At 42.1% G+C, this 12,599-nt stretch overlaps 1 protein-coding gene across 1 annotated transcript in view; it reads left to right on the top strand.

Moving 5' to 3' along the window:
* Positions 1-12,599, top strand: part of utrn (utrophin) — a 138,944-nt gene that overhangs the window by 82,105 nt on the left and 44,240 nt on the right. The window contains exon 55 of the mRNA XM_088324441.1: positions 12,405-12,577. Coding sequence (XP_088180567.1) covers positions 12,405-12,577 — 173 coding nt within the window. The remainder of the gene's footprint in view (positions 1-12,404; positions 12,578-12,599) is intronic.

Below are 12,599 nucleotides of genomic sequence, written 5' to 3'. Positions count from 1 at the left end.
TCTACATTGTTTCAATTCATTCCAGCAGACTATATGCGCCATTTTTCACCATTTAATCGGTTGTCCCTCAGCTTGTAGCTTCATTTTTTTTTTTTTTTTATCGAGATCTTCCATCCGTTTTCATTTGACACCCCTGTCCTATAAGGATGTTATAAGGATGAACATTCTTCCAAGGTCAAGAAGCTATCAGGAATTTGTCAAGTGAGAGGCTGGCGCCAAAAACGGAATTTCCAGACAGGACTTTTTTTAGAAACGTCTTCTCTCCCGTTTGGATGTCGCGCAAATTGCTTCAACGACGACCAGCGCCGCATTAGCATATTTACGTCTGGCTTCGGGAGTCCTGATTTACAAGGAGTTGTTGTGAGCAAATGACCAAATTGGTGCCCCGAGCGAGGAGCACTGCCTGTTCCTTAAAATCACGCGCAGAAAATCTCTTTTCTTTCTGATACACGAAGAAAAATCCCAGAGCGGGTTCCGCTTTGTCTAAATTGCATCTGGGAAGCGACTCTCGAGAAGCGACGCGGCCGTCACGGAAGCGATTTTCCCCGCCGGGCCGTCGGGGTCTCCACTCACTCTGCCGATTCTCGATTTTTCTACCCTCGGGATGATGTCGACTTGTGATAGAAGAATTTAAAATGTGAATACTGCCATAGTCTGTTTCTGATCATTTGGAAATTAAAGCGAGAGGAGCTGGCTTAGTGACCCAATGGGTGCCCCGAGCGAGGACACTTATTGCGTGGGGTACCGTTTGTTCCTAAAAAGCTTGAACAAAAAACACGGACAGGATCTGAGGCTTTTGTTTCCGACCCACTCTACTTCACCCGGAGTGAAATCCCAAAGTGGGTTCTCGATTGTCTGAATTGCATACGGGAGGCGACTCTCGAGAAGCGACAAGTAGCCTCTGTAATGGAAGCGATTATCTGCCGGGCCGTCGGGGTCTCCACTCAATTTGCCGATTCTCGAGCTTTCTATCTTCAGGATGAGGCGGACTTGTGATAGCAGGAATATGTCACGGTTGCCATGGTGCCAGGTTCTGTCACGGTTGCCACGGTGCCCAATTGGCCCCGCCCATGGACACTAGTCGAAATACGTCGACAGATTTCTCCCTGACTACTTAAACGCGGTCTTGTGAGTCGCCTTTTGTCGGAGCATCTGCGAACTCTGACACGTCAATCCCTGAGAATCTCCGGTTTTGTCTGTGTTTTTGCTCTTGTTTTGCCAATCCCTGTGAATCTCCGTTTTTGCCCGTGTTTTGCTCCTGTTTTGTTCTCGCCCCGATCTGTTTGATTTCGTCCACTTCCTCGTTCCGATCAATCTACTTCCGCGACCGACGATCCCCGGATCGAGTGTGCGCTCATTCCTCTTCTCCCCGATAAACTGTGAGTAACGTTACGCGATTGGGTTCTGTTTCCTGTCCTAGTTCGTGACAGTATACAGTTGTGGAGATGAAGGCTAGGGGAACCGACTTATAGTCGTGACCAAATGGGTGCCGCGAGCGAGGGCACTTTCTGTTGTTTCAAAGCCTGCACAAGGATGAATACTGCTATATCTATTAAGTTTTAAGATCAAGATTTGTGACGCTATCCCTTGGTTCTTGGTCCCGTATGCACTTTCCTTGAGGGAGGTTGCGCTTCATCGGTCGTGGCCTCCATTTCGGCTCGCTCTACTAAATCGAATGAAGTGCAAAAATGCGCACTGGTCCTAGGAAAACCGAAATGTGCCGTCCAACACTCTTTGCTGTACGTATATTTTAGCAGCGAGGATATTTTTCAGCCCACAGTGCGGCGAACGTGAATCACTTAAACGGTGTCGTTGCTGGGTTTTATTCTTGGGAGTTTGCAGAGTTCTCTTTTTAGAGGGAGCTGCATTTTATGGGTTTTTTTAAAAACGGTTGTAAAATGTTTTCCAGTCTTTTTCTTCAACATCAATTTTGTTTGCGGGGGTTGCTATCCTACTACAATTGTGACATCAATCTTTTACCCGTGAAAAGCAATTCGAGAAATGCATTTTTGGGGTTATTTGTTGTTATACTCATTAAGCCGTGATTTTCTAGTGTAATGTCCTTGGGAGGGGAATTGGACAGGCCGGCCGGAGATGAAAGAAGGCTTTGTTGACTGAGTTCGAGTGGGTTGGAAGGAGATTTTACTATCAGTCATAATAATGCCCGTCAAGAGACTGTTGTGTCGTTGGGAAAAACAAAAGATGGCGATTGCACTGGCAGTCCCTCTCATTGATGTGTTGTGAAGCCACTCCGAGGGTGTGGAGGGAATCCGCCTCTTGGCGGTTTTCTCCATACAATCAATTGCTCATTATAAACTCACGAGATCGTTTGTTTTTTATAATCCCCCTTTGGGTCCGATTTTTGTGGTCACGCTAAAGGCGGGTTAATGGTCTCCTCATTTCTGACGCTTTTGATGCCTCTTGGATGTGAATGAGGGGAAATGGATCCCGGGAAAGAATTTCAGCCATCAAAGATTCCGAAACATCTCCGCCGGTAAAGACGACGACGAAGATGATTAGGAGTAGACATCAAAAAGATTTCTGCTGGACGGTTTCTCTCTTTGAGGAGAGAGGGAGAGAGGGAGAGACGCCTTGATTTCATGTAAAACGAGATTTTTGATCTATTAGGTGGAATTACACAGTGATAGCTTAAACTTGAGTTACTGTGGACATTTTTTAGCCTCGGCCGAAAGACTTTTTACCGTAGGTGGCTTTTACGTCGCCGAGAGTTCGATGGAGTGACTTTTCACTCCAGTGACCCTGCGGACTTTGTTTAACCCTGGCTGAGTGAGTTAAAGCTTTAAGGTGGATTAGAGTTAACTTGAGTTAAAACTCCAACCACGGTTAATGTGGACATTGCCTTGTGAGTGAGTTAAAGCTTTCGATTTGTGAGAGTTCCTTTGAGTTCGAGTTACTGTGGACATTGCTTAGGCATGGGTGAGTGAGTTTTGAAATGGCTACGGAAGAGTTAAATCGAGTTAAAGCTTTAACTTCCTGTCGACGTTGCTTGGCCAAGGTGGAGTTCAAGTTTTACAGTTGCTCTGAGTTCACTTGACTCTCGATCCTGAAATACTGTGAGCGAGTTCGAACTTCAGAGTTTCTGATTTTCTTTTCTCAATTTCAGGATTTTATTTTGCAAACACCTTTTGAAGTTAGGGGCGGAATATGAGAAAATTACAAAATGAATAAGTTAAAAAAATGTTTCGGCACTTTAGGTTTGAATATATTTTCAAGGACGCTTCAAACTTGTTTTATGTTTTCTTGATGCATTGAGTTCTGCATTCTGATTGGCTTTGCTTTCTATCCCGTCCATCAAAGTCGGACCTCTCCACCCGCTAAACTTGCTCCAGAACCCCATCCGGCTCTTTAGTGCTCCCTAGTGGTTCCCTGACGCTTTTTCAAAAATGTTGGAAAAATGTTTTTGCTCTACCAAGGGTCTGATTCTTCTTAGAGCTCTACATCAAGGTTGCGGTAGGATATGGATTATTCTTTTGGTCTTGACTGTGGGATACTAAACTTTAAGAATCAACGTGTGCTTTTAGAACATACCAATGGATTTTGGATACCCTAAATTAGAGAACGTCTGAGTTATGTTTTTTTGCTTTTTTTGCTGAACCTTCTTGTCATTCATCTGAATTGTGTCGGTGTAATAATAGTCTGGAGTCTGTACAGCTCTTTGAGACTTTTTGTGATTACGGGCGTGACAAATAAACATGACTTGACAAAACTGGAAGATAAATGCAATTTTCCATAACGCCCACATGGTGGCGGTGATTTATCCTATAAAGTAAAGCCGACCTTTAATACAGTTGTTCAAATTATGATTAAAATGATAGTTTGATAGTACAGAAGTCATTTGTGAAAAAACCTTCATACAGTACTTTTATTTGTTAAACAAATACTTGAGCTTTGTTTTTAGCGCTCTTTCCTTGTTACAGTTTACCTAGCTCCCTTCTAGTTTTTGACCTGTGTACCTTTCTAGCCAACTATCAAGCTACTTTTTAGCAAGCTATCTAGCTAGCTTTTTACACTTTTTGCATGTTATCTAGCTCAATGTTGGCCTCCTTTCTGGCGAGCCATCTCGCTTTTTATTGTTAGCTTTCTATCCGACTTTGTTTTTTACCCGTTTACCTTTCTTGCTAACGATCGCGCTACTTTGGAGCTATTTAGCAAACCACCTGGCTAAATTTATCGAACCTGGCTGCTTTTTGCACGAACGAGTAGCAAAAAGTGGCTCGACGCCTGCTGTATTTTGCGTGTTTTAAATCGTTTTCTTGGGTTTGGGGAGCCTATTTGTGGGTTTTTTTCCCGACCCGGCGATGAAACGGACGCGTCTTTGATGTTTGCGAGCGGGCTTTCCTCGACCCTCAAAGGCGTCGAATAGAAGCCAGGAGGCGCGTCGAGTTATCGCAGAAAGCTCACGGAAAAAGCCGATTTCAGTGACGTTTAGGTTCGCGTTTGGGTCCGGTCCGTTCTCCTCGTTTCAAACGGACGGCTGTTTGACATCACGCGGCTTTTTTCGGTCAAAGGACGAGTCGGATGCAGAGTAGCTTCTTAGTTTTATCCTGTTTTCCTGGAAAATGAGAAAAGTCATTTCATGGGAAGAATTGTTTAGTCTTTTCTCCCCTTTTGAATTTGTACTATCCTTTTTTTTCTTGCTCTTTTCCTTTTTTCACATTTTCTCATTTCTTGTCTTTTTCCTTTCTGATATTCTTAATTTGATCTTTTTTTCTTATTTTTATTTTGTCTTGACTTTTTTCCCATTTTTTTCCTTTTGTTTCCTTTCTTTCTATGACTCCCCCCCCCCTTTATTTTGTTTCCTTTTTTCCCATGCTTCCCTTCCTATTGTTTTCCTTTTTCTCTTTTTTAAATTTTTATATGTTTTTCTTTCTTTTCCCCCTGTTCTCATATTTGCTTTCCCTTGATTTTCTTGGCAACCTAAGTCCTCGGCCAAGCCGGCAACAAGGAGGACGTAAGCTGTGATCGTACGCTACACTGGCTGCCCGCCCACTCTCATCCCCCTGGTCTTTATTATTAGAAACATTGGTGTGGGTGATGCATCAAGGGGGCCTTGGATTTTCCACGCTCCCCTTTTACCAACAAAACTCTATATTAGAAAAAAAAAATCATTCTAAAATAACCCAAAAGTTGGCCGTGATGAAGCGCGAGACGGGCGACCTCGAGGAAATTTTGATGTCGTGTTTTTGAGCTTGGAAAAGTGCTTGGATTTTGGATCAAGTGCTCGTAAATGTGTCGAATATTTGCCTCGACAATTTGCTTAAAACGGAGGCAGACTGCTCTCCGGTGGGATCGCTTTGCCAAAGCATCTCCCCTTAGAGGTTGAGATTTGGCGTTCTCTCCGTCGCCGCCTGGGTTCGATTCCCAACTGCAAAGTTTGAACCGAGAAAAGTGATACAAAATTTCATACCGATTTTACTAAGAAACGAGGGGTGCACGTTATACAATCGACCGCCTTTTCACATGTCATCTATAGCACTGGGGGTTAGAAGTCGGCGCTCTCTCCGTCGCGACCCGGGTTCGATTCCTACCGCACCCGACCCAGTGAGAAAAAGTGAGACCGAATCCGATGGCGATTTTACTAAGAAACCAGGGATTCGCGTTATACAATCGACTGCCTTTTCACACATCATCTGTAGCAGTGGGGGCTTAGAATTCACCGCTCTCTCCGTCGTGACCCGGGTTCGATTCCCACTGCACCCAACCAAGTGAGAAAAAGTGAGACCGAATCCGATCGCGGTTTTACTAAGAAACCAGGGATGCAAGTTCCGCACGTTCTACTACACGACAAAATGAAGTGTTATTCAATTTGTATTTTGGCAAAGAGTTAGCAGTTGTACTACAAACAAAAAGGCAGGTTCCATTGAAATTTCCGTTCCCGCCCGGGACCCGCTCGTCCCTCGGGGTCGGCGCAGGAAATGTTTTGGCCGTGCCCCGGTCTCCATTTTTTTTTCCGCCTCTTTTCGTTTTTGTCCACAGGCGGCCAAATTCAATGCTTTGTGTGTCGACATTTATTTCATATCTTTGTCCATTATTTCATACGTGACATTTTATTTTACGGAATAAATGATGAATACAGGGTTTCTGCGGATTCTTGAAAGGTCTTAATAAGCATTGAATTCAGTATTGGAAAGATAAGGTCTTGTTTGGAATTCAAATGTCTTGAATTATTTGTTTGTTATAAAGTAGTGTTGTTCTGTTCTGGAAGAGTGGAATGTCTTTTTGGGAAAAAAACTGCAAAGTGTATCAACAAAAGTGCTGAGTCAGCTTTGGGGGAATTTTCACCTCTAGAATGACCGACCGGATTTTTTTGTAAAACATTGTAATCCTGGCTATACCTGATCTTTTCTGGAAAAGGGGAATGTCTTCTTGGGGAAAAAACTGCAGAGTCAGTATCAACAAAAGTGCTGAGTCAGTTTTGGGAATTTTCACCTCTAGGATGAGCTACCTGATTTTTTGTAAAACATTGTAATACTGGCTAAACTTGATCTGATCTGGAAAAGGGGAATGTCTTACTGGAAGAAAACTGCCGAGTCAGTCACAACAAAAGTGCTGAGTCAGTTTTGGGGGAATTTTCACCTCGTGGCCAAACTTGTCTGAACCTCGCAGAGTGGGATGTCTTTCTAGGAAATACCAAGTCCGTTTTCTGGGTCAGTTTTCACATCTAGGGTAACCTACTTGACCGCTTGGAAAAGATGGTGTTGATGATGAATGTTGTTCTGTGTTTGGAGAGTGGAATTTCTTTCTGGGGGGGGAAAAATGCCGATGAGGCTTTTTGGGGGGGCATTGATCACCGACACAAAGCCAAGAAGGCGTTTTCTTTTTCTCGCTGTATCTTTATTTGTCGAGCGGCAAGAATCGAGATCTGATTATAAGGAGCATTAGGTCCGATCGATCCGGCGATCCTTCCCGTCGTCATAGAAACGATGGATCGATACCGACTCGCTTTAGAAGCAATTTCCGATCTAAAGGGGCCGCGAATAGCGATACCGATAAACCACTTGGCGGCGAAAGCGAATCAATCAAATAAGCTATTTGGCCTTTTTTTCTGTCTTTCTTTTAGATGTTTTAAATGACCGTTGTTAAAATGACGTTTTTCGCATGATTTTGTTTTGTTTTCACCAACAAAGAAATACTACAAGAGACAAATGTGCCTTCTGAAGTCCAATTTTCTTATTCGTGGAATTAAAACGATTTAGGAAAAATGTCTTTAACCTGAATTTCAAATGTTATTTTTCCTCATTTATTATTCATATGTAAATATATTTGTTCCTTAAATATATTAAAACATTGCATTTCATATATACATAATTCATTTATAAATAATTGTGTTGCCTGAATAAATTGAATAGAATTTGATTAAAATAAAATTATATTTATCATTTATTCTTAGTATTACTTTATTTTTATTCACACCTAAATAACCCACTTTTACAAAAGTGGAAGAACATGCCAAATAATATTTTTTTAAATAGTAGTTTTAGGAATGATTTTTCTTAATCCATTATTCATATAAACACATTGGAATCTTTTTGTATGTATCGCATTAAGAATTGTCATAAAATGTTTTGTTGTCAGCTGATTTATATTTGCGATATCTTCTTATTTTATGAACAGGTCGGTTTAAAATAGAGGCATCAGAAAGTGCGCTTGAAAGAGGGGAAAATAGCATTAAAATAGCAATAGAATTCTGTTTTAGGCAATGTGGCACTTCATTCAATCGAGAAATAATACTTTGCTTGAAAATGTATAGTAATTAATAATGATTCTAATGCGAGGAGTCATTTTTTAATGTCTTACAATATTATTGACAATGTTAAACACGCGTATTCCTATTGATCTAAAAGCTTAAAGCTAGAGAAAAAAACAAATGTCATCGAAACCAAATTCCTCAAGCAAGACTCCAAAATCTAAGCTGACTTCAAAGTCTCCTCCTCATGAATATTCATTTTGATTTCTATTTCACACTCGGCCCGAAGGCCACCCGTCTCCTCGCCTTTTTGGAGAAACGCTCCGTTTTTGCACCGTCGACATCAAATGGAACACTCGAATGGTTTCCTTATCGCGGAAACGAGGAAATGAAGCCTCCCGCGTCTTGTAAGCATTCTTCACTGCAAATGTTTCATTGTCAAAAATAGAACTAGCCTGGCACGGTAAGCGTTCCTCATTGTGAGTGTTTAATGATGCAATGTAAGCATTCTTCATTGCAGGCAGAATCAATCCAAACGTCACACTATTTTCGACTCGTGTATAACTAACATGAAAGGATATTTCTATCTTCATTTCCCCTCCTTTTATGTCAAACACTCAAGAAAACATGAAATAAACTCTTGGATTATAAGATTGTAAGTGTTTCATAGTCAAAAATAGAACTAGCCTGGGTTGGTAAGCATTCCTCATTGTAAGTGTTGAATGATTCCAAATAAAACGACACGGCAATGTAAGCATTCTTCATTGCAACCAAACTACTTTGACTCATGAATAATTAAAATGAAAGGATTTTTCTATCTTAATCCCCCCCTCTCCTTTTATGTCAAACAAACAAAAAAACACAACCCTGGCGTTACAATCGTTCATCATTGCAAGATTTTAATAAACAAAAACAGAACCCTGGCATGATCATAAGTTTGCGTTAAATCAAAACAAATGAAATGCTATTTTCTTAACTGTCACTTTTTATCTCACTAAACAAAGAAATGAACTCACTCATCCAAAACTACTCCGGCATCATAAGTAGAATCCAAAACCGTTAAGCAACATCCGATTATTTTCTCCCCCTTTTTAATTCACCAAAACTAAAAAATAAACCCACCCTGGCCTTAAAAGGAGCGCCAGACTCATTTGTGATCCATATCATTGACACAAAACTACTTTCTTATCTGAATTCCCTGGCCTTTTATTTCACACGAACCCATCCCGACATTTGAAGCATTCTTCATTGCAAGCAGAACGGAAACAAATGGAACATTTCTTTTGAAAAACCCATCCAAAACATTTCAGGTTTTTCTAATGGCATGATTGTGACTGGAAATTGTGTTTCGGGCGACTTTCGGCTCCTGGACTTTAGGACTGGAAATGTCAGGCAGGGCAGGAAGTGCGCTCGGTTTGTTTAGGGGGACCACCGGGGCGGGTGGGGGGCTTAGGGGAAGGAGAGGAGGGGGAGGGCAGATGAAGATAATCAACAGTACTGAAAAGTAGAGAACCTGCCGAGGGACCGGGACGCTTCCATCGGGATCTTTTCTGCCGGGAGACGCGAGAGGAAGTCCGGGTCCAGGAGAAAGCCTTCTTTAACCAAGTCGCGGTAATCGCGAGGCGCTCCTTGGCTCCGTCATCCGGGACAAGGTCCAACGTCCCTCAAAGTTCCCGAAAGTTCCCCGGAGACACGCCGAGGTCTTATCTCCGATCGGCAGACGCTCGGCATTTTCTGAGTCCCGGAACGTTCCGGTTCCTCGTTTGAGGAACCCGGTTAGAAGCCGGCGGGAGATGTGGGAGGAGCTAGCACCTACGCGTGGATATGATCGGCTTAACCTTCAGTTTGCACCAGCTTCTCCAGAAGTTTGAACAGGTATTGACGGAGCCGCCTGTGCAAATTGATTTCTTCTCGTCGTAAATGCCTGGAAAGTATGGAGGACCTATCCTCACGTAGGTCGAACTCAAAGTACCAGTCAAAATGATTATAAACAGAAATAAATACAGAAATCACGTCACACCTAAAATGGATTTTCTTTTATTTGTACACTTCCTCTTATTAGAGTATTTGTTGTGTATTGGCATGTACTTTGGCGTGCACGTCGTAGTCTATTTTTTCACGTGTTTGTCATGTACTTTGTCGGATATTTCGTTTTGAATTTTGTCCCGTACTTGGTCGTGATTTTGTCGTATAAGAAAAAGAAGGAACCACCATATATAAGTTGCACCCCCGGCCAATCTATAAAACAACTGCGACTTATAGTATGGAAAATATAGTAACTAAGATGGAAAAAAATATAATATAATGAAGTACCACCCTTGGCCAATTTATGAAAAAAACAGACTCATAGTCCAAAAAATACGGTATTTTGACCGAAACTTTGTCATGTACTTTGGTGTAAACTTTTGCGTTAGGTTTGTTAAAATACACAACAAAATGAATATCTGAATAGACAGATATAGATACTTTCTTCATCCCCTTTGGAAAATTCCCACTTCCAGCAGTATCCTTGTGTTGAAACTAAAATCATAATAAGATAAAAGAAATAGAATACAAAAATACCCAAAATTACGTGTTGATATAGAGTATTTAAATAGTTCTACACTGTCATCAAAATAGGGTAATGTGCAAATGTGGGGGTGGGGTTTCATGTGGGCTTTGACTCCCCCGGGTGGAGTTAAAGAGCCTCAAGCCATGAGGAAGAAATCATCTCCTCAGTCTTTCTGTGGAACAAGACTGTGACAACAGTCTGTCGCTGAAGCTGCTCTTCCGTTTGGAGACGACAAATACGCGACAGAAAGTAATACATGGCAAAACAGGCCAAAATTTAATCCGCGATACACATGAAAAAAAATACCAGAGAAAATAAATGCTGAATGTCAAAATATGCGACAAAATGCGCGGCCAACATAGTGACGAAGTAGAGTACATTTGATTTTTCCGTGTATGAAAAGGTGACGGGCCCCCTGTGCCGGCGAAACGAAGCAATTAGCATTAGCGCAAACAGAAGTTGAAATACGAGCAGAAGGACGGGCTTTTGTCGCTCGCTGAGTTACGAGCACTAATATTTAGTTTGTAGTCTTGACACTCAAAGACGCTCGTGTCGACGGATGCTAATAGCGGGCGTGCGTTAGCACTAGGCTTATGATTTTGCTAGCGTCCCGCTGGCTCAAAGCCAGCACGTTTTTTCTCAGGCGGCGAACGACCTGCCAAATATTTAGCGCCTGTCGTCGACACGTCGTTCGTCTGCTTCCGAGCGTTCGTTTCGAAGCACTTTGATGTTGCGGGGAAATTAAAGAGGACGCTCCGCTGAGAAAAATGCTAATCTCTTTCGAAAAAATACGTTTGAAACATTTTCCTGAGGCCACCTGCTGCCATCTCTATCCTCACATGGTTAGCAGGGTTCGTACGGGTGCTTGAAATCCTGGAATTTTAATGTTGTTTGCGAAGTGCTTGAAAATGTTTGACATCTTTGCCATCACCGTGTTTCCTGGTAGCGTGGCCCGATAGACCGCGCAATAATGTGTGTTAAAAAGACGGTGGCTCCAGGTGTCACGTGAGGCGTTACCGCCCCCTGCTATACATTTGAAACATTTTCCTGAGGCCACCTGCTAGCATCTCTATCCTCACATGGTTAGCAGGGTTCGTACGGGTGCTTGAAATCCTGGAATTTTAATGTTGTTCTCAAGAATTGCTTGAGTTCTGAGTGAAGTGCTTGAAAATGTTGGGACATTGTTGCCATCGCCGTGTTTTTTGACCGCGTGACTCGATAAATAGCGCAATAATGTGTGTTAAAATGACGCAGAGGGTGGCTCCAGGTGTCACGTGAGGCGTTACCGCCCCCTGCTGTCGCGTTCGAAAGGAAAGCTTTGTCAGTCGAGTTGTGGGAATTCTGGCTCTTTTTCGAAAAGCGGCTCATTAAAAAAGCAGGCTTCTCAGACTTATCAATAAAAATAATGAATGCACCAAATGATTAAGTAGGAAGTCATTTTCTACGTGATGCAGGGGATCCCTGTAAAACTCTTGAAATATGAATGAAAATCATTCACACTTCAAGAAGTTGAAAAATACAAAACAATTAAAGACTTTTACACACGATTTGAAGTCTAAGAACAACATAACATTCTTGAAAATGCAAAACAACGACTTCAGTTTGTTCATAAATGATAAGACGTAAACAAAAAATTGTAACTATTTTCAATTCTTTTTTTAAGCAATTTCTTCACCGATCTGAGAAAACGCAAAAAATATATAAGCAAAAGATCACCAGTCTCTAAGATTGAAAGATTGAACGCACTCTGCTTCTAGCAATTGATATCAATCAAATGAGTCCAAACTTCAAATTTTTTTGTTTATTTCCTTTTTTTTTTTTAACTCCATAAATAGCCAATTTCTATCGAGCCCACTTCCCTCTTAAAAAGTGTGACATTGAGGCAGGATGGCAAAATTCATGTCAGTTTATAGAAGCCCATTGACATCAAAAGGCCATAGATGGGACTGCTCAAAAAGTATGTGTTAGCAGCAAGATGGATCTCTTCCATCTGGAAAAAGTGAACGATTTGCCTTGAAAGTGCTTGAATTTGGCCATTGAAAAAAGACTCTTCGGTTAGTCTTGTCACAAGGATATTTCATTTCGATTTTTAGTCGAGTTGCTTCACGTGTTGGGATGGGATTCTGACGCCTCGGTGTGTTTCAGGACATCCAGGCGGAGATAGAAGCTCACAACGAGATCTACAAGAGCGCGGAAGGCAACAAGTCCAAGATGGTGAAGGCGCTGGGCAGCTCGGAGGAGGCCGTTTTCCTCCAACAGAGACTGGACGACATGAACCAACGATGGAGCCACCTCAAGGCCAAGTCCGCCCACATACGGTCAGTCGTGTCCCCCCACCGT

This window comes from Urocampus carinirostris, chromosome 20, assembly GCF_059441175.1.
Source record: "Urocampus carinirostris isolate Australia breed hairy pipefish chromosome 20, RoL_Ucar_1.0, whole genome shotgun sequence".
NCBI classification, from domain to species: Eukaryota; Metazoa; Chordata; class Actinopteri; order Syngnathiformes; family Syngnathidae; genus Urocampus; species Urocampus carinirostris.
This window is presented reverse-complemented; position numbering and strand designations above follow the sequence as displayed.